The sequence below is a fragment of the Lactuca sativa genome, chromosome 5 (assembly GCF_002870075.4).
Source record: "Lactuca sativa cultivar Salinas chromosome 5, Lsat_Salinas_v11, whole genome shotgun sequence".
NCBI lineage: Eukaryota > Viridiplantae > Streptophyta > Magnoliopsida > Asterales > Asteraceae > Lactuca > Lactuca sativa.
Window position 1 is genome coordinate 154,172,002 of NC_056627.2, and position 22,647 is coordinate 154,194,648.

The following is a 22,647-nucleotide window of genomic DNA, read 5'->3' on the forward strand; positions in this document are numbered from 1 at the left end:
AACTGATATCCTTGACATCTTAAGGCCGAACAAGTGCCTCTCGATCTCATTTCACCATTTATAGTTCCATTACAGAGTTTATAACTATGAACATGTTCTGAACAACAAGCGCCTCTCGTCATGCTTTTTCAATTGCAGATTCTGATTTTAGGTCATCTCCTCTCCTCGCCTCTTCTTTGTTTCTTTTCTATTCTACTTCTACATATATATGATTTAAATTCAATATATATTATATGATGGAGCTGGCTACTTATATATATTGATGGAAATTAATATATATGGATGCATATGCAGAAACTGGCAGACTATGTGGGACTACCTTGTCGCATAGCTCGAGGCTGCAAGTATTGTGTTGAAGATCATAGATCCTCATGCCTTGTCAAAATTCAAAACGATAAATCCACAAGGTCAAATTCTTATATCTAATTTCATTGTTTATTTTATTTTTATTAATGTATGTTTTGTTTAATTATATGTAGGGAGTATGTAATGGATCTAATTGGGCAACCAGGAAACATGTATAATCCGGATTCATCAATAAATGGAGATATACTTTCTTCGGTGCCTTCACCATTTCAAAGCTCTCATTTGAAAGAAGTTGAACAAGTTTATGTGGACCGAGCATCCATTTCTCAAGTGAAGAGTACGTGGTTATTAATTGTTAATTAATATACATACATACATACATAAAACTGTCCCGGCCCCCTAAATAATGTATATGATGAATTAATGTGGTAATTAAATGAATGCATGCAGGCATTGAAGGAGGAGGGGGACTATGTGAGGAAGAAAGCAGTGTAGTAGAATCAAAGGAAATGAGATGTGTCTCGGTCCCAGTCCCAGTCCCAATTGATAGAAACTATAGAGTTTGTGAGATGATTGAAACGCCAAAAGCAGTGAAATACAGTAGTAGTGAGCAGTTATCAGATATTGATCAAGGCAAGAGTACAATTAGAAGCAATAGTTTTCCTGTGACTGCTCCAAGGTACTTGACCCTTGAGCCATCTCTTGCAATGGACTGGCTGGAGATAGCTTGGGATGACTTGCATATCAAGGAGCGTATTGGTGCTGGTAACCATTCGCCATTAACCATTACCTTAATTACTACTCCAAACTCCAAATCATTTATATTATATACTATAACTACTTAATTAATAAAATATAGCATTAACATACATGGGTAATGTTGGTTGTTTCAGGCTCTTTTGGGACAGTGCATCGAGCAGAGTGGCATGGATCGGTTGGTCTTTTTCTATAACCAAAACACAATGCATCATTGATTATATACTATTATTTTCGGAATCTAATTAATTTAACTCTTTTTTTTTATTGTACGTATGTGTAGGATGTGGCAGTTAAGGTATTAACTGTCCAGGACTTCCAAGATGATCAGTTGAAGGAGTTTCTGAGGGAGGTATATATATAGTATAACTATAACAAACATTATTTCTATATTTATAATGTATGTTTTTATATAAAAAATTGTATTCTAAATTTGGTGTTGAATATTGGTTTGTTGTAAGGTTTCAATTATGAAACGAGTGCGGCATCCGAATGTGGTTCTGTTCATGGGTGCAGTGACTGTTCGCCCACATTTTTCAATAGTGACAGAGTACTTACCTAGGTAGCCTAACCTCCCTTTTCATTTTATATACAGTATAACTCAATCAATATCATTATCATGCATGGAAAGTTGCTTTTTGTTATATATAACTGATGATGAAACATTAATTACAGGGGTAGTCTATTTCGTCTTATACATCGACCAACAGCTGGTGAAATTATGGATCAAAGGCGACGTATACGCATGGCTTTGGATGTGGTTGGTTAATTACACTAAATTTTTATTATTATGAATCTTGAATTTCAACAATAATTAAAATAATTATTATTTGTTGTTGCAGGCAAAGGGTATCAATTATCTTCATTGTCTTAATCCTCCAATCGTTCACTGGGATCTCAAATCTCCAAACTTATTGGTCGATAAAAACTGGACTGTCAAGGTACTTACATTAATCCAACACATACTTAATTTGTAACTAACCGTTTTCTGTATTTGACCCACATGTTATATATAAATGTACGTATTTGTAGGTTTGTGATTTTGGGTTATCCAGATTTAAAGCAAATACTTTCATATCATCAAAATCTGTTGCAGGAACAGTAAGCTTCTGTAATTACAGTTTGTTAGTCGTTTCTTGTCCTGTCTGAAATATACCATATATGCACATGTAATTATAATATACTAGTATAAGTAATTAACTGTTTCTTTTTTTATATATATATATATATATCTATATATGTAATGATGACAGCCTGAATGGATGGCCCCTGAATTCCTGCGTGGTGAGCCCTCGAATGAAAAATCTGATGTTTACAGTTTCGGTGTCATCTTGTGGGAGCTCGTCACCATGCATCAGCCATGGAATGGACTCAGCCCTGCCCAGGCCAGCTTAATCATAAATAAATTAAAATAATCCTTTTATTTATCATATAAGGGAAAAAATCTTTTTTAAATTACTTAAATTATATTCAGGTTGTGGGAGCAGTGGCTTTCCAGAACAGGAAACTAACGATACCCATCAACACCCCTCCGGCATTAACTTCACTCACGGAATCATGTTGGGCCGAGTAAGATTTAACAAACACTTGCCATCTATCTATCTATCTATCAATCTTTTTATCTCAGCTCCTCTTGTACTTTTTCTAAACTGGTTAATTAATTTTCCATGTGTTTCACAGTGATCCTGCTCAACGCCCAACTTTTAAGAGCATTGTTAACTCTTTAAAGAAGTTGCCAAGTCTCCAGCACAAATGGGACCTCCATGAATTCACGACTACATTTACATTCTCTTCTCTTCTCATTTTTCTTTTTTTCTGACATTTTCATATATACCAAACTACCTGAACCTGCAAATGGTTCTATAAACATCTAGATAAACTATCATAAATCGAAACATCCTCAAGGGATCAACTAAAATATGTAAAACTTAAAAGGGCTAGCTTCAGGTTTATGGACCTAGCTAGCTAAGTAATCCATATAAGTTTCTTAATTACTTCTTCACAATTCAATCCTAGTAATGCATTACATTTGAGAAACAACAATATTTAATTGTTACTTATTTTTAACAACTGCATGTTTGTTTCTAAATTGGTTCAACAACATAACTTGGGGTGATAAATGGTAGGTTTTTATTAAAAATTTTAACTTTTTTAGATTTTTTTTAATGTTGTCTATTTTCTCTCCTATTATGTTTGTTTGAATTAGAACTTAAAAGAAGAGATCTCAGAGGCCATTGATCAGCTAAGGGAAGTTGAATATGAAGTCATTATCACATGTTGTAAAATATTCGTTTATTTTATTCTTCACCCTTCTACAAGCCTTTTTAACATGTTGCAGGAACCTAAACCTAAGAAACAGTCCGCTCCTACAGCTAAAATTGGATCGAATAAAAAAACTGTTAGTAAACCTGTAAGTAGTTCAGATGAATCTGAATTTGAATCTGAATCATCGGATGATAGTGATTCATCAGATGAAGAAGTGAGTCAGAGTGTAAATCTCTTGGCACTTGGATACAGTTTGTCTAATTTGACATTAATTTTGTCACTTTTTAGCAGCATTCTCTACATGATACATGTTGTTCTCCACTTTTCTAAGTATTCTTCTATGTAATTTAGGAGGCGCCAAAAAAGCCAGCTGCTGTTGCCAAGAATGGTGCTGCTGCAGCCACCAAGAAAGCCAAGTGAAGTGATGCGTCTGATTTAGAAGACAGTTCAGATGAAGTAAGAGAGCTTTTTGGTTTTGTGTACAATTTTTACCGAGTGAAGTGATGAGTCTGTCATAGTTACTTTAAATAAGGTAGTGTGTTTGGTATGCAGTAATCAAAGAGGGAATGGAATCAAGCATTACAGTGTAATCTGATTCCTGCAATTGTTGCTGCAATTGATGCTGATTTCTTATTGTAAGTGTTGTTGCACTCTTCTGCTGATTTCTAAAAGATACCAAAGGGTACAAATGTTTTTTTTCATGAATAAGAGCTATTTCTGTTCTTCTTCTTCTTTTAGTTGTTGCACTCCTCCATTATTCATTATGGGTATGCAGCAGCTCCAAATGACAGGGTATAATTAATTTTACTTCTTTTATTATATAGAAGTTTATTTAGTGAATTCTTTTGGTTTATCGTCTAGAAGAACTTCATACTTTTTCAACCCAACACCAAAACTCGTTTTTTTTTTTTTCATTGTTGTCCATTTCATATGTGCTACTGCTCCAAAAGTCTTGTGCCTGATTGGGTTTATTTTTATTTATGGTTTTATCTTTTTTCAGATTTTCATGTGGCTGTTTTTTTTTATCATGGAATAGAGATATAAGTTTACCCTTCCACTTTGCCATTTGCTATTGGTGTGGAAAAGGCTGTTTTTCTAGTAGTGAATTATGCAGGTTTTCAAGTTTTTGATGGAAAAGAATAGTGTTAATGCTCTTCATAGAAAAGTATGTTGGTATTTTAGGAAATTTGGCTAATAATTTAGTTAATTATATAAAAAATGTTGAAATCTTACATTTGTCTACTATTGGAATGATTATTTGTAGTATTACATTTGTCTACTATTCGAATGATTATTTGTATAACATTAACTTTTGTGCAATGCATTGTATTATTTGTATATGGTATTTTATTTTCCATTATGTGACATAAAATGCAAATTTAATATGAAAATAAGTAAATCCATAAATAATTTTTTTTTTAAATTTAAAATTACGATACGCAAAAATGTGTGTCATCTTCATTTATGACATGGCCTTTCTTGACAGGGGCTTTCTTGATACACATTGCGTGTCATTAACACGCGCGTCGTAAGGTTACGACACGCGAATGCGTGTCGTCTTCCTTTATGACAGGGCCTTCCTTGATACGCATTGCGTGTCGTAACCGCGTGTCGTAAATGCGTGTCGTAAATGCGCGTCGTCTCTAGACGACGCGCAAATGCGCGTCGTCTATCTTTATGACATGGCCTTCCTTGACACGCATTTGTGCGTCGTCTGAGCCATTTACGACGCGCAATGAGCGTTGTAAAAGGCCTTTTTTCTTGTAGTGATTTGTTTGAAACACAATTGTAAATAAGTTTGAAATGTAACATACAGAGTAAAATGTACAGTGTAATAAGGAGTTTTAAACACATAAAGTGTTTATGAAAACATTTGAAGGAAACTGTTTGGTAAAACGGCTAATGAGTAGCCAATCATTTGAATGCTTCTTATTAATCACATGTGATTGATATAATAATTAGCATACTTCTACTTGTATCCCCCCCCCCCCCCATAAAACATTTAAAAACAATTAAAACATTGATTAAGGGGTATGAACTCACCTGTAGCAAGAGGATCGGAAGGAAGTGTCAGATAAGTGCTTGGTGTCAAGTGAAGACTTAGACACGCACAAAGATCCTAATAACATATAAGGATATATGTATATAAACAATTAGTCTTTAAACAACTAAAAAACAAATTATAGACACTCTAAGGCATAACAAACACTTTGTATAAGTGTTATAAGTGTTTAGGAGTGCATCTAAGTGTTGTAGGGAAAGGCTAGGGTGTTTGGAGTTCAAGGGTAAACTCCCTTGGAGTTTACGGTTTTGATGGTCATAACCTAAGGAGTTTACGGCAGTAAACTCTAGAGTTTACGGTCGTAAACTCTACTCCTATTGACCATGCGTTGTTTTGAAGTCTTCTAAGCTATTCCAAGCATTCCTACTTCATGATTTAGCCTTAGGAAGTGTTGTGTGGCATCAAAACACTCCTAAATGGAGTTTGCGGTCTAAGGACCATTTCTCCATGAGTTTACTACCTTGAACTCATGAGTTTACTACCTTAAACTTATGAGTTTACTACCTTAAACTCATAAGTTTGGTATTTGGCGGTTTTCAAGTCCTTAGCTCAAACATGGCACTAGTCTAGGTTAGATTCAGACATAAGGAACAACCGTGGGACATTTATGGGACATTTACACACTTTTTGGGATGTTTACGGTTTTGGGACATACCCAAACCATAAACACATAAAAATGGAAAGTTTTGGAGCTTTTTGTGTGATAAACTCTTCAAGGATGAATCTAGACAAGTCCCTAAGGCATTGTGAAGCATCTAGGCACCTTAACACACCATTTTGGCCCTATTCTTGGTGTTTACGGTTTTCGGACCTCCCAAAACCATGAACACCTTTAAATTGGTGTTCTTGGGACTTTTCCTTGGTATAAACATGCATAGCTAGCTTAAAATGAATCTAGGATAGAAGTACTTACATTATGGAAGCTTGAAACGAACTTTAAGTCCAAGAACACTAGTGTGTGTTCTTGGTGTTTTGGAAAAACTAGTCAAAACACATAAATGAATGGATTAAAGGATGTACAAACACTAGATTAAATATTAAACCAACTTGAAATGGTTAGAACACTTACTAGTTTGAAGATCTAAAACAAAATCTAGGATGATACTTGAGAGAGTTTGGAGTTTACTCTTTTAGTAAATGGGGAGTAAACACAAATGACTAGACTTTGGGGAGTAAACTCATACATATGTATGAGTTCACGGTTTTTGGGTGATTTTTCAACCCAAACATAAAAGTTTGGTCGGGAATTTCTAATACGCGAGGTGTTTGCGGTTTTTAAAATTCAAAATTCGTGACGGCACTTTCTTTCACCCGTTCGTTTAAAAATAATATTAAAATAATCAAACGAACTTTATATTTCTTAAAAATAAGAAATAAAGACATTGACTTATAATACGAAGTTGTTGACTTTTTGGGTTTGACCGAATGGAAATTTCGGGTTGTCACACGCAGGGTCGCTGGGGCTGGCGCCTTCACCGGCGCTGCTGCTGCTGTCAACTGAGGGCAATTAGCCCTCTTGTGGCCCCTCTGGTTGCAGTGGAAACATAGCAACTCGGATGTTTGAACAACCGAAGTAGGGGCAGTACAATCCCTGCTAAAGTGTCCCGTCTTGCTGCACTTGTAGCAGCCCGACGATCCTAATCTACATGCTCCCTTGTGCGACCTGCCGCATTTCCTGCAGCGGCCCAGTCCTCCTTGGCCTTTCGGCCTACCATCTGATCCCTTGGGCTTCTTCCCCGAAGCCCTAGCCACCTGCCCCTCCTCACCCTTCCTCTTCTGGATATGCTCCAAATCAATCTCCCTCTCCCTTGCCCTAGCAATCATGGACTCCAGGGTAGGGCAAGCTGAAAAGCTAACATGCTCTCGGATGTCAGCCCGTGCATGTCATGGTAGCGGGTCCTCCTCATATCCTCATCACCTACATATTGGGGCACTAATAACTCCTTCTCCCGGAACTTGGCGGTGATCTTCGCCACAGTCTCCATCGTTTGCCTCATATCTAAAAATTCCCTGGCCAGCTGCTGAAGCTCGACAGCCGGCGCAAACTCTGCCCTGAACCTGGTCACAAAGTCCGACCAGGTCATAGCCTTTACAGCCGAGGCTCCCAATGAGTCACCGATGGACTCCCACCAATCTCTAGCTCGGTCTCGTAGACACCCTGCTGCATATCTCACCTTCGACCCCTCAGGGCAGAAGCTAGTCAACTGCGCAGACTCAATGTCTGCAATCCATCGTCTGGCAGCAATGGCGTTCTTTGCCCCATGGAAATCTGGTGCACCACTGCCCCTGAAGTCCTTAAAGGACAATGTGTGGGATCCTGACTGGCCTGACGCCATATCACTCCTGAACGCCCTGAGGCGATCCTCCATCAGCTCGACTATCCCTTCCTTGATCAACCCGAAGATGAGAGGGGTCGACTCAAGGACGCCTCTAGTGATCTCTGACGCGATGAACTTGCATAGGCTCTCATCAACTGGCTCGGACCCTGAACCCGAACCTGATACCTCTCCTGAACTGCCAACTGCTGGCCTCGAACATAGTACCACCATTCTGCAATACACCATAATAATCATCAGCAATACTAACACACTAGAGGGATCACATCTACCACGAGTTCCTTGGTTTTTCCTTAGCCTTCCTTGACTCGAGTACGGATCCTCTGCTTTCAGTAGTACGGACCCACACTACCTTCCACATCTATCTGTACTTTCCTTAAGGACTGCTTCGACTCCACCAAGTCCCTTCATCACTACTGCTCTCTACTATCCTCATCCTAGGCTTGCCTAGGGAACTCCCGATCCTACCCTAATCAGTCCTCAGCTGCCGAAGGCCTCTGTGTGATGGTGCTTCACTATCACCTAATTACAATCACATGCAACGAGGCTGATATAATCCTTCGAGTAAGGGACTCACCCTTACCACGGTTAGGACTCAAACAAGAGCTACGAAATAGAGTCAAACCCCTCACTTTGAGATTATCCGACCTTGATCGTATGTGACCTAACGTATCCACCTGATAGCTAACCCCCATCACTCGAAGTCCCTCAAAGCACAAAGCAAGTAGCATTCAGATGAAGAGGGAACGATATCAACAATCACATCCTCAAAGTGGGAACTATGCTAGCATACAATGCTAAGCTCACACTATCAAGCATAACCTATACAGGCTACCCTACTGCCGTCTACACAATACTAGCATGCAATTTTCATAAACGGGAACACATATAGCAGGCACACAAGGCATCATTCCTAGATCCTTAGTCCTATACTAGCATGCTGTTCTATTGAAACTGATAAATATAAAACATCTCGTATGGTACTTTGGGGAATACTTACTTGAGCTCGGCCGGTGGCGCACATCACACACTTCATACTTTTCCCAAAACTGTTTAGTTTACCTTTTTGGAAAAATCATTTTCTTAGAAAATTCTTTTATTCCCTCGATTTGAGTCCAGACACTCCCGAGGGTGCGCCCGAATCCCTCAAACCAGGGCTCTGATACCAACTTGTAACATCCCAAAAAACAGGCCAAAATTTTCATTTTTTAGTAGGTCAATTCATACAAACTTCGATATAAAAGTTTAATAATAATGCTTCATGTCTGAAAACCAGCCACATCATAATAATATGTCAAAGTACATCCCATAAAATCCATAATGCGGAAAAACAAGAGTGTGTGTGTTTGTGTGATATGTCGCTACCGCGCCAGCTCCTTCCCCTAGCTGAAGAGGTACCTGAAACCAAAACTGTAAACTGTAAGCACGAAGCTTAGTGAGTTCCCCCATAATACCACATACCATACAATCATATAATGAACAACTAGGAGGTATGGGCCTTGCCCACACTCATGGAGATACGGGCCTCGCCTACACTCCGCTAGCTAGGAGATACGGGCCTCGCGCACACTCCGTTATCTGAGAGATACGGGCCTTGCCCACACTCCGCTACTAAACCATAACATACAAGTATCACACAGACATCGAGTATAAAAAATTCGATCATACTAGCATATATCATAATCAAACTCAACTATGAGATACGGGCTCTGTCCACACTCCGATACTAACATACCGTCTATACGGGCCGGCCTTGGTGCCTTAGACCCGTTCCTACTGGAAGGAAACTCACCTCGAAAAGTAGCTACCGAAAGTCTGCCTGCTAGACGTCTGACTGCTGCACTGGTAATCCTCCCGCTATAAATCCATAAACATAGATTAGTCACTCATAAATACCCTTAGGTCAAATGACTGACCTACCTCTGGTCCAAGGTCAACTCCTTGGTCAAAGTCAACTTCCAGTTGACTGGACTCGCCGAGTCATGGCACAGACTCGCCGAGTCCTTTTCCTACTATCCCAGTACTAACTAATCAAGTCCCTCTTCCTACTCACTGAGTCACGCTTAACTCACTTCTCGGGACGATTAGACTGACTCGCGATCCGACTCGCCGAGTCCGAGAACAACTCGCCGAGCCCCACGAGCAGATCTCTTACTCGCTTCCAAATCCTCACCAGAGCATTCATCTTGAGGATTTGGTTTCTGGGACTATTGCTACATGTTAAATTGCTAACTCCGCGTGCAGCTACGAAGGGTTGGACCTTCTACACTTAAACCCTTCTTAACTCAGTAACAGTTCATATGACTCGCTGAGTTTGAAGAACAACTCGTCGAGTTCTAGGGAATCTTCATAGGACTCGCCGAGTCGTTCATCCAACTCGTCGATTCTAAGACCATCTTCATAGAAATCGCTGAGTCCACTTTGGAACTCGCCGAGTCCCTGCAACTCTTCTCCCATACAGACCAAATCTAAGACATGCAACGGTTCCAAACCATAGATCTAAGATCCTAGGGCATGCTTATCACGTAAAGTTGCAAACTTTACGTGCATGCATGGCCCTATGAGCTCCAAAAGGCAATTCTAAGCTCTTTATGAGGTCATACACTCAATAGGGATCTCAATCACTTCAACCACAGAGACTTTACACTTCTAAGATGTCCATAAGGTCCAGATCTGAAGTCCTTTCAGAACATAGAGCATAAACACATGGAGTTTGAGGTTTTAGGGCTTGAAAACCACCAATTAGGGACAAAATAGGGGATCTAATGAACTAGTGATCAAGGTAGGAACTTTTTTACCTGAATGGATGTGACAACCGTCAAATTTCAGTCAAGTCAAAGTCAACAAGTCAAAGCGATCGACTCAATTAAACTTTGTGTACTAGGGCTTACGTTAGGTAATTGCTATACAACTCGCTATGCTAATGAGAAATCATTAATTGAAAAGTCCGTACATCTAGATTCCCTTAACCTAAAACTGTGGTAAGTAACGAACCAAACCGATAAAACAATGTTGCATACACATCGGGAGTGTGTAAGATCCTTAAACATGGCTGAACGGGGCTTATGGACCTTGCGTTGTGAAGCCGGACACTCATAAATGTCACACACGAAACCTCTCTCAATCGTTTTAGCTCTATCTCTCTTTATCGAGAATCTCTCCCAAATCTCTCTAAGTATGAGAAATCTCTCCCAAATCTCTCCAAGTATGAGAAATCTCTCCAAGTATGTGAAATCTCTCCCAAATCTCTCCAAGAATGTCAAATCTCTCCCAAATCTCTCCAAGTATGTGAAATCTCTCCCAAATCTCTATCTATATGAGGAATCTCTCTAAAAATGCCAAATCTCTCCCAAATCTCTCCAAGTATGTGAAATCTCTCCCAAATCTCTCTCTATATGAGAAATATCTCCAAGAATGTCAAATCTGTCCCAAATCTCTCCAAGTATGTGAAATCTCTCCCAGTACGTCAAATCTCTCCCAAATCTCTCTCGAAATCTCTCTCAACTTCTTAAAATCACTCGGGGCATCCCGCCCCTCGAATTTGAAGAAAACAGCCCAAAAACGGAAGTCTACGCGAAAAATGGACTTAAGGAACCGAAACCTGTTAGGAACTGAAACGTCTTAGGAACCGAAACCCTCTCAGGAACCGAAACCTCTTAGGAGCCGAGACCCTCTCAACCGAAATGGACCGAGTGCTCTGTCTATTTTGGTCCTCTGACAATTCCGAACCAAATCTCTCCCTTCTTACCTTCGGCCCGAGAGGGCTTGACCTTCGGTCCGAGGACCAGACTCTCGGTCCCTTCTGATGAGCATGTTTGCGAGACCTCTCGGTTCCCATGCATCCGAGCCTCACCTTCGGTCCGAGAGGCGACCCGCGCAACTGAGCCCTCCTATCTCGGTTTCTTCTCCTACTCTCGGTTCAAAGCTCCTAAGGAGCCGAACCTTCGCATCCTCGGCCCAAATTTCGGAATTTGGCAGTTTTTGCCCGGTTTTCAATATTTTTAGCGTTTTGAGCCCGTTTTTCGAGATTTTAACGCGAGATTTTCATCCAAACTCGTATTTTAACATATAATACCCTAAATAATCACAATTTAAACATATTTTTATGAAAATCTTTATTTAAGAAATAAAATCTAGTGGGTGAATAATTGAAGTGGAGTGTTGACTTTGCTTTACCTTATGACACAAGCAACCACCCCCACACCTACTCTATGACCAGCCACACCTCCCCACCTTATCTAGGTCACTTCAATGTCCTTTCCACTCAATTACCAGCCCTCCCCACGTCCTTAGGGCTGGAAAATTCATCCTCTCTCCTCACATTTCTTTCATTTCCTCTCATTCTTCCATCAAGAACAAACTCCATTTTCTCTCCCTAAAATTCGAGATTCAAGGCTATTCTCCAAGCTTTTCTTCTACTCTTGGTAAGTATTAACATCCTCCATATGATTATTTCACTCCCTGCTACACAAAATCATAGATTGCTTACACAAACATCATCACATTATCATCACATTCATGTTAGATCTTCAAATCTTCAAGTGATCCTTCAAGTGTTCTTGAGTTGAACACTTCTCATCTTCAAAATTCACCCAATGAAATCACTCAAGGTGAGTTGATACTACTATCTTTTCATGTTTTTCTTAAGTTTTAAGAGGGGGGGGGGGGGGGGGGAATACAAGCTAAAACACCAAGAACACAACTAAACTCATTTAACAGCCTTCATCAGAAAAGTTCAACTCCATTCATGGACCGTTTTGGGCAACTTAGACATTTTAGGTTTCAAAACTGTTTTAGGTGCAAGTCGTTCCGGTTCTTAGCATTAAAATGACTACTTGCACATCTCCACAAGATTTTTCTACAATTTATGGTGATTTTTACAAAACTGCCTATCATTTCAAGAGTAAATCCGGACCAGTCTGTGATTATGGACGTTTTCACACAAGTTGGCGGTCATTAAAATTCATAATAAAAATTATGAAAAAACTATACTAATTTCCCAAACTCTCAGAATTTACGGATTCTGAATTGGACCTTTGATGATTTTTCTATAAATTTTCTAAGAACAGTAAATGAAAATATTGACAACAGAAAAATGCTATCAATTTCATTTCACCTTGTAACATGTTGAGTAAGGTGTATATCTTTATGTGAAAATATGTTGTTACAAATAGATGACATTTTGACTTAGTATATGGTCATACATCAGAAAACAAATGGATTTTTACCTACAAAAGTGTGGTAATTAATTTGTTGTTATAATGCATGTTGCTTCACTTTAGTAAAAAGTACATATACATATCGGTAAACAAAAGGGTTTTTACCTTCACAAATACATTAGTTAACAATAATAAACAAAGTTATAACTATTACATTTAAACGTTTTGATAAACTATAATATGTATGGTTTATGTTTCCATTAACACATCAAACACATTTCGGAAGGTTTTATTCCCACAGAAAAAGGTTTTACACTCACGCACACCACACGTAAACTTGTTAACTTAAATTGTGAGACATTCTCTTCCCGTACGTCCGAGTGCAGGATCCAAATTCCTGGTAGTTATAATCAGAGTCTCTTGTAGGGAGAACGTGATAGTTGTGTTTAGATCTATATTGGGTTAGACACCCCACACCTGAGCTGCATGCAACAGCTAGACCGGCAGGTCTGTGGTGACAAGTGTCATATCAGTTTCACGACGCTTGAGAAACGTTGTGGCAGGTTCATTCAGTCATAGTATGATTATAGCGACTCACATAGGAAGTTAACAAGTCATAAAGTTTACGGGAATTTTTATAGATCAAAAGGGGTTTTATGTCGATTTAAAATCACTTTTTACATCAATAATTACAGATTTTATTGTATACCTTCGGTCTTGGTATTTAAGACTACACATCATTCATTACGGGATTCTTCTCAAATTAAAAAGGGTTTTACGCCAATTTAAAACCACTTTTATATCTTTAAGTATGACAAATACTTGTTCATTCTCGGTTCTAGTAATTAGGACCACATAACTTTTATAAGGAAAATATTGGATTTTTCTTGGTAACATACAACACATTACAAAGATCGATTTTCAAACTCTTACTATCAAAAGCTTATGAAATCACCAACCTTTGTGTTGACACTTTTTCAAAACTACTTGTATTCTCAGGAATTCAGTGAAACAGGAAATCAACAGCGTTTTGAGGATGGGACGATAAATCGTCAAACAGTTCATTTTGTCATCATAATGTAATTGATTTGAATCATGTAAACATATACTTTGGTGTAACTTTTTCAATTATATTTATGATGGTTGTATTTACTTTGAGCACTATTATACTCGTTGTTATGATACTACATGAAGTCCTCCACCCCCGGACGTTTCCGCCATCCTTGGTTTGGGGGTGGGACAGATTGGTATCAGAGCATTGTTTATAGTGAACTAAGTATATCGAACCACATAAGATATACAAACTATAAATGCATTGGGACTAAGGTATCTGATTTAACATTTTCCAAATAACTATACTTTTAGAAATAAATAGTTTCTTATTAAAAGTATACATGCATGCATACATACTAAGGTCAGCATCATGCTAGAACGAAACAAAAGCAATGATTGTTGAATGGCACAAGTAGGCTTGGGGATGTATAGTCAGTTCTGGGAAGGACATAGCCTGATCAACTATGTCTAACCCAGAAGTGATTAGCATATGCCCAAGTATGGTTGTGGCGTTGCAACAAGTCTAAAAACTTACCAATTCTATCTACAAACAAACATTGAAAAACACAAATCAAACATTAAAATACTATAGGAGAATTTTGTAATACTATAACCAACTTATGTGAAAACTAAATACCCCTATAAGTAGTTAATTATAGAGTTAGACGCCTAGTAGTAATCTCTTCCACTCCTATTCTCGCACGTATAACATAACAAGATCGTACTTACCATGCGACCCCTACTTTCCCAACTAGAGAAATGGTGGATGGTTATGAGAAGAATCAGAAGCAGAACCGGAGGTAATCAATCCTCCATGCATAGCAAGGGTTCCCGCGAACCGTTTCGACTACATTGAACCTGTGCCCCGTTGGGCAACAGTGATCGAGGGTTGAATGTCGACAACAATGACAACAACCACCATATGGGGACCAACGAGGGTGATATGACCTCAACCACGGGGGATCGACTGACAGAGCCCTCCCGGCGAAGACCCGGCAGATTGCGAATATCGGGGATTAAAACATGAAGATTACAACCCGAGACTCGGAAAGAGACTACTATTTCAGAGACCAACTCTCTAGTTAGGACCTTATCGCCACTCGGGCAGAGGCAAGAGAGTAACAGGATAGACACACGACATTCAAAGAGAGGAGGATTGCAGCCAAGCATCGATTGACAGAGCTGCAAGGTGCATCGACTTTGCCTCAGGCATCGCAAGGGACAGATCGTCGTGAGTGAGTTCATACCGCTCACAAGACCTCGTAAAATAGGTTCATGAGTATGCGTTGGTGCTACTCTATTCTAAGCGTAAACACGACACTGCGATTTAAGCGGTTATACTAATCAAGGGATCTAGTTGCTATCAAAACTTTTCCCTACAATAGTCTGGAGTAAACCTACATCTAGGTCAAAATTTTCGCTGAAACCAGAATTACTAGAATCATATTAACAAGATGGGCTTAGGACATACCTAACAGACTCGAAGGTCTATTTAGTCTTAATTATATAACTAAGCATACATCAATTGGTCATAATAAGGACCTAGCTTGGGTCAAATTACAAGGTTTCACTGGGATACAAAACCACTAAAACACATGAGTTTATCATATAAAGACTCTCGTTATGAATTGTTTACAGAATACCCTTAACAACCGAATTACGTTACAAATTGAACTAAGATAAACTTAGTTAGAAAACTCGCGACATAGCCATTCTAAAAAGTCATTATCGTCTCCCCTTTGAACATTTTGGTTGAGAGGTGCCTTCTTCGTAGACCTATAAGGTGCGATCTTTCCAGCACTAATGCACCGGATCCCATCAAAAACTCCTCAGCCAAGTGTGTTTGGACAAACATGATTCTGAGATGAGTAAAGCTTGACGCCCATATGAAACCTACTCCTACCCACTGCCATACCTCCATCTCAGAAACGTTAGCAGAAACACTAGGGATAGTACAGTAATGTGCAAAATTTATATGCGTGAATATAAATCATAAGGATGCACTTGAGATAATTATTCCCACTCACGAAGTTATTTTTTCATCATGAAACAGAGCTATGTCTTCAACAAGAAGCAACCAACCAACTAGCAAGGCTCCAGCCCTGCAGATAGACTCTGCTACTTTTCAAGTGCAGTCACAGCAGTCGTGGCAACCGTCATGTCACAGCTCAATGCTAATTACGCCAGCAGGCACGGAGATGATGTCAGAAATACTAACTACAACACCAACTAAGAACACCAGCGGGCGTCTACCAACGAAAATGCCTCAGGCCACAAACCCGCAAACAAGAAGCGCAAGTTTTGGAACAAAAAGGAGCGCAACCGATCTCAAAGACTTGCTTAAAGACAACAACCCATGGTTACCCCTATCATTACAACAATAGTCACGACACCTGCCTCGGCACTAGCCACAAGTTCTGTCACCCGAGCGCCGGCCAGACCATATAAGGGATCACTCCCAAAGTGTATCAAGTGTGGCTGCCATCACAATGGGGTTTGCCGGGAGATGTACTGTAAAAACTGCAACAAGAACGGGCATACCGTCCGTTTTTGTAAGGCCCCGACTCAGTACATCGCTTCAACCCCCAATACCAATGTAAGTCCAACGTGCTTCCTATGTAGCGAAACAGGACACTTCAAAAGAGACTGTCCAACTGAGAGGAATGACAGGGGAGCCAGAGGAGTGTGACAAATGAACCAGCAAGGGTAACAGGGAAGCATATTAGGACTTTTGTAATGTTTCCAACGACAAAAACGTTTAAGTACCATATGTTTGTAATGAATTTGGTATGCTTGCTAAAATCACCGTCTTTCTAAAAGTAGTTAAAATACTCTCTCGTTCAAATCAAACCAAAGACACTCATATATGACCTTAGGATCATTACCTGTAAACTGTGATGACTTTGTACAGACATCGGGGTTAATTATAATCAAAATACTAAAGACAAACAAATAATTCCATCCTGACTCCTATTCCATGCCTAGTAGTAGGAATTGAGTGGGGCCACCCACTCGACAATTTCACCAACATCAAATTACATATGACGTTCATATATCGCTCGATCATAGAGAGACCTGTCAGGGATCATGATATCAAGTATCATTACTAGCTATCGAAACACACCCACTACCCGTGCTAGGCACCGTGCTATGAATCATCTACAGTAATAATAATATTGAACAAAACGGAACACATTGAAAAGAAACACAAGATACCCTATCTCTCTAATGAGCACTTCTTACGAATACAACTTAACACATGTTTTACGAAAAGAGATACTATTGTCACCATTCAATTTCAATTGGTATAGTCCTCATCTTCCCGGTTTAACGACTACGAAAGGACCCTTCACCTAACCCACCGAATATCAAATCCTTCGTCTCTCATAAACATAAACCCGAACGGACCTCCGGGTCATCTCTCACCATGAAAACCCCAAAACACTCACCAGAAGAGTGTTATCCCTCCGAAACCTTATCATAAGTATTTCCAGGAGACCCTTCGGGAATGTCACGCATACAACAGACAAGGTTCAAGCACAAAAGCTAGGGACAGATGCGGTTAGTCTACCCCTACTACATGTATAGGCGAGGATAATGTATAATTAAGATTCTACGGACATTGGATGTGTGATTTCGCCCCATTTCATGTTCCTTGTCTGGTTGTGGACTTGGGGCAAAGTCACCCATCTATCTGTCTTGCCAACCTTAAGTACATACGACTTATATGTAGAAGTTAATGATAGATGGACCAGGTACGAGTCCTGCCATGGACTTCGGGTCAAGGCTACCCAGGAGTACGAGTGAACGTCCTACCATCTGAATAAGTCTAGTCGCGTAAACCAAACCCACATGTTCCCTAACGAGCTAAGCAATCGAGGAAAGCTACAGCAGGCCCTATGCAGTGCTCCAAGTAGAAGTTATTACTTATGACTTAAGACAGCTAAAGACGTACATGGTCGGCTAGGTAACGCATGACCTCGAAATAGGAGCGGTAGTATTCGCCCTAGTGGTCTAGAGGCACTATCTCTACGACACGAAGCATACAATCTTCACCGGATCTGGACACCGAGGTTGATGGATTCATAAATAATGTCACGAATGAAGCACACGAAAACCTGATACTCCCTTTCATCCAGGCACGGTCAAGACATGCCTGGACCTCAAAAAGTAACATCAACGGACGAATAGGAAAGCTGACATCGCTACACATGTGGGCAAGTATCGGACTTGTGCCAAAGTCAAGGTTGAATAAAGGAAGCCTTCGCGTTTCCTACAACAACTAGTGATACCTGAAAGGAAGTGGGAGCGGCTAACCGTGGGCTTCATAACCAAGTTACCCAAGGCAATGGATAGTCTCGATACCATTTGGGTAATCGTCGTCAGACTGGCCAAATCCGCACACTCCCTACTAATCAAAGAAACCGATAGGAAGAAGGAATCAACTAGAACGTACATCAAAGAGATAGTACATTCATTTCGCGACCCTGACAACCCTTACATGGAACTAGGTTAAACTTGAGTATGGCCCACCAACAGCAAACCAACGGGCAAAACAAAAGGGACTGTTCAAACCTTGGGCGACATGTTAATAGCTTAGGTGATTAACTTCAGTAAAGCGTGGGAATGCCCACTTACCACTTGGAGAAATCGAAATGAACGAGAGTCTCCACTTTGTAGCGGAGAGCATAAAGACACACATAGAATACACTATCATCTTAAAACAATAACTCCTTTAAATAGACTTAGCTCAAGTTGCAATAATAAATTCCAAGGTTTTCATTTAACACCAGACGGATTTGGTCCCCGCCATACCAATTTCTTGTACTACGAAAAGTTTCCTCCATCTTTTCTCCAAATTCTTGAAGTCCCGGTCAAAGTACTAATTTCGGGACGAAATTCCCTCTAACGGGGAGATGATGTGACAACTGTCAAATTCCAATCAAGTCAAAGTCAACTAAAGTCAACAAGTCAAACTGATCGACTCAATTAACCTTTGTGTACTAGGGATTACGTTAGGTAATTGCTATACAACTCGCTATGCTCATGAGAAATCATCAATTGAAAAGTCCGTACATCAAGATTCCCTTAACCTAAAACTGTGGTAAGTAACGAACCAAACCGATAAAACAATGTTGCATACACATCGGGAGTGTGTAAGATCCTTAAACATGGCTTAACGGGGCTTATGGACCTTGCGTTGTGAAGCCGGACACTCATATATGTCACACACGAAACCTCTCTCAATCGTTTTACCTCTATCTCTCTTTATCGAGAATCTCTCCTAAATCTCTCTAAGTATGAGAAATCTCTCCCAAATCTCTCCAAGAATGTCAAATCTCTCCCAAATCTCTCCAAGTATGTGAAATCTCTCCCAAATCTCTCTCTATATGAGGAATCTCTCCAAAAATGTCAAATGTCTCCCAAATCTCTCCAAGTATGTGAAATCTCTCCCAAATCTCTCTCTATATGAGAAATATCTCCAAGAATGCCAAATCTCTCCCAAATCTCTCCAAGTATGTGTAATCTCTCCCAGTACGTCAAATCTCTCCCAAATCTCTCTCAAAATCTCTCTCAACTTTTTAAAATTACTCGGGGCATCCCGCCCCTCGAATTTGAAGAAAACAGCCCAAAAACGGAAGTCTACACGAAAAATGGACTTAAGGAACCGAAACCTGTTAGGAACCGAAACGTCTTAGGAACCGAAACCCTCTCAGGAACCGAAACCTCTTAGGAGCCGAGACCCTCTCAACCGAAATGGATCGAGTGCTCTGTCTATTTTGGTCCTCTGACAATTCCGAACCAAAACTCTCCCTTCTTACCTTCGGCCCGAGAGGGCTTGACCTTCGGTCCGAGGACCAGACTCTCGGTCCCTTCTGATGAGCATGTTTGCGAGACCTCTCGGTTCCCATGCATCCGAGCCTCACCTTCGGTCCGAGAGGCGACCCGCGCAACTGAGCCCTCCTATCTCGGTTTCTTCTCCTACTCTCGGTTCAAAGCTCCTAAGGAGCCGAACCTTCGCATCCTCGGCCCAAATTTCGGAATTTGGCAGTTTTTGCCCGGTTTTCAATATTTTTAGCGTTTTGAGCCCGTTTTTCAAGATTTTAACGCGAGATTTTCATCCAAACTCGTATTTTAACATATAATACCCTAGATAATCACAATTTAAACATATTTTTATGAAAATCTTTATTTAAGAAATAAAATCTAGTGGGTGAATAATTGAAGTGGAGTGTTGACTTTGCTTTACCTTATGACACAAGCAACCACCCCCACACCTACTCTATGACCAGCCACACCTCCCCACCTTATCTAGGTCACTTCAATGTCCTTTCCACTCAATTACCAGCCCTCCCCACGTCCTTAGGGCTGGAAAATTCATCCTCTCTCCTCACATTTCTTTCATTTCCTCTCATTCTTCCATCAAGAACAAACTCCATTTTCTCTCCCTAAAATTCGAGATTCAAGGCTATTCTCCAAGCTTTTCTTCTACTCTTGGTAAGTATTAACATCCTCCATATGATTATTTCACTCCCTGCTACACAAAATCATAGATTGCTTACACAAACATCATCACATTCATGTTAGATCTTCAAATCTTCAAGTGATCCTTCAAGTGTTCTTGAGTTGAACACTTCTCATCTTCAAAATTCACCCAATGAAATCACTCAAGGTGAGTTGATACTCCTATCTTTTCATGTTTTTCTTAAGTTTTAAGAGGGGGGGGGGGGAATACAAGCTAAAACACCAAGAACACAACTAAACTCATTTAACAGCCTTCATCAGAAAAGTTCAACTCCATTCATGGACCGTTTTGGGCAACTTAGACATTTTAGTTTTCAAAACTGTTTTAGGTGCAAGTCGTTCCGGTTCTTAGCATTAAAATGACTACTTGCACATCTCCACAAGATTTTTCTACAATTTATGGTGATTTTTACAAAACTGCCTATCATTTCAAGAGTAAATCCGGACCAGTCTGTGATTATGGACGTTTTCACACAAGTTGGCGGTCATTAAAATTCATAATAAAAATTATGAAAAAACTATACTAATTTCCCAAACTCTCAGAATTTACGGATTCTGAATTGGACCTTTGATGATTTTTCTATAAATTTTCTAAGAACAGTAAATGAAAATATTAACAACAGAAAAATGCTATCAATTTCATTTCACCTTGTAACATGTTGAGTAAGGTGTATATCTTTATGTGAAAATATGTTGTTACAAATAGATGACATTTTGACTTAGTATATGGTCATACATCAGAAAACAAATGGATTTTTACCTACAAAAGTGTGGTAATTAATTTGTTGTTATAATGCATGTTGCTTCACTTTAGTAAAAAGTACATATACATATCGGTAAACAAAAGGGTTTTTACCTTCACAAATACAATAGTTAACCATAATAAACAAAGTTATAACTATTACATTTAAACGTTTTGATAAACTATAATATGTATGGTTTATGTTTCCATTAACACATCAAACACATTTCGGAAGGTTTTATTCCCACAGAAAAAGGTTTTACACTCACGCACACCACACGTAAACTTGTTAACTTAAATTGTGAGACATTCTCTTCCCGTACGTCCGAGTGTGGGATCCAAATTCCTGGTAGTTATAATCAGAGTCTCTTGTAGGGAGAACGTGATAGTTGTGTTTAGATCTATATTGGGTTAGACACCCCACACCTGAGCTGCATGCAACAGCTAGACCGGCAGGTCTGTGGTGACAAGTGTCATATCAGTTTCGCGACGCTTGAGAAACGTCGTGGCAGGTTCATTCAGTCATAGTATGATTATAGCGACTCACATAGGAAGTTAACAAGTCATAAAGTTTACGGGAATTTTTATAGATCAAAAGGGGTTTTATGTCGATTTAAAATCACTTTTTACATCAATAATTACAGATTTTATTGTATACCTTCGGTCTTGGTATTTAAGACTACATATCATTCATTACGGGATTCTTCTCAAATTAAAAAGGGTTTTACGCCAATTTAAAACCACTTTTATATCTTTAAGTATGACAAATACTTGTTCATTCTCGATTCTGGTAATTAGGACCACATAACTTTTATAAGGAAAATATTGGATTTTTCTTGGTAACATACAACACATTACAAAGATCGATTTTCAAACTCTTACTATCAAAAGCTTATGAACTTACCAACCTTTGTGTTGACACTTTTTCAAAACTACTTGTATTCTCAGGAATTCAGTGAAAATGGAAATCAACAACGTTTTGAGGATAGGACGATAAATCGTCAAACAGTTCATTTTGTCATCATAATGTAATTGATTTGAATCATGTAAACATATACTTTGGTGTAACTTTTTCAATTATATTTATGATGGTTGTAATTACTTTGAGCACTATTATACTCGTTGTTGTGATACTACATGAAGTCCTCCACCCCCGGACGTTTCTGCCATCCTTGGTTTGGGGGTGTGACAATGGAAGCCTCTCACAGTGTAGATTTCGGATCTACTTCCCCTCCTTGCACTCCTCAACCTCCTCCTTCTTCTTCTAAGCTCCAAACTTCCTTCACAAAGCCAAAAATCACTCACAAGGACAATATGAGGGCTAATGTTTCGCTCTACAACTCTCTGGAAGTGTTAGGGACAAGGGAGGCCGAGTTAGAGTGTTTAAATAGGGTGCAAACCCTCGAATTAGGGTTTTTACCCAAACATGGTCTACTCGCCGAG

The 22,647-nt window shown here is 39.5% G+C and overlaps 1 protein-coding gene across 1 annotated transcript; it reads left to right on the forward strand.

Annotated features, from left to right (window-relative positions):
• Positions 1–283: 283 nt before the first annotated feature.
• On the forward strand, positions 284–3,747 carry LOC111918648 (serine/threonine-protein kinase CTR1-like). The gene is made up of 15 exons (XM_052771752.1): positions 284–407; positions 480–643; positions 757–1,071; positions 1,200–1,240; positions 1,346–1,414; positions 1,524–1,624; positions 1,738–1,822; positions 1,905–2,003; positions 2,095–2,163; positions 2,316–2,447; positions 2,537–2,631; positions 2,743–2,776; positions 3,269–3,325; positions 3,401–3,541; positions 3,679–3,747. Exons 1-15 carry the CDS (start codon positions 289–291, stop codon positions 3,745–3,747), a joined length of 1,590 nt encoding a protein of 529 aa, XP_052627712.1. The 5' UTR covers positions 284–288.
• The last annotated feature ends 18,900 nt before the right edge of the window (positions 3,748–22,647 follow it).

Coding starts and splice junctions, on each gene's coding strand:
- LOC111918648 (XM_052771752.1), top strand. CDS start 289: ATGCAGAAACTGGCAGACTATGTGGGACTACCTTGTCGCATAGCTCGA. Junction 644..756: donor ATCCATTTCTCAAGTGAAGA/GTACGTGGTTAT, acceptor GAATGCATGCAG/GCATTGAAGGAGGAGGGGGA. Junction 2,448..2,536: donor ATGGACTCAGCCCTGCCCAG/GCCAGCTTAATC, acceptor AATTATATTCAG/GTTGTGGGAGCAGTGGCTTT.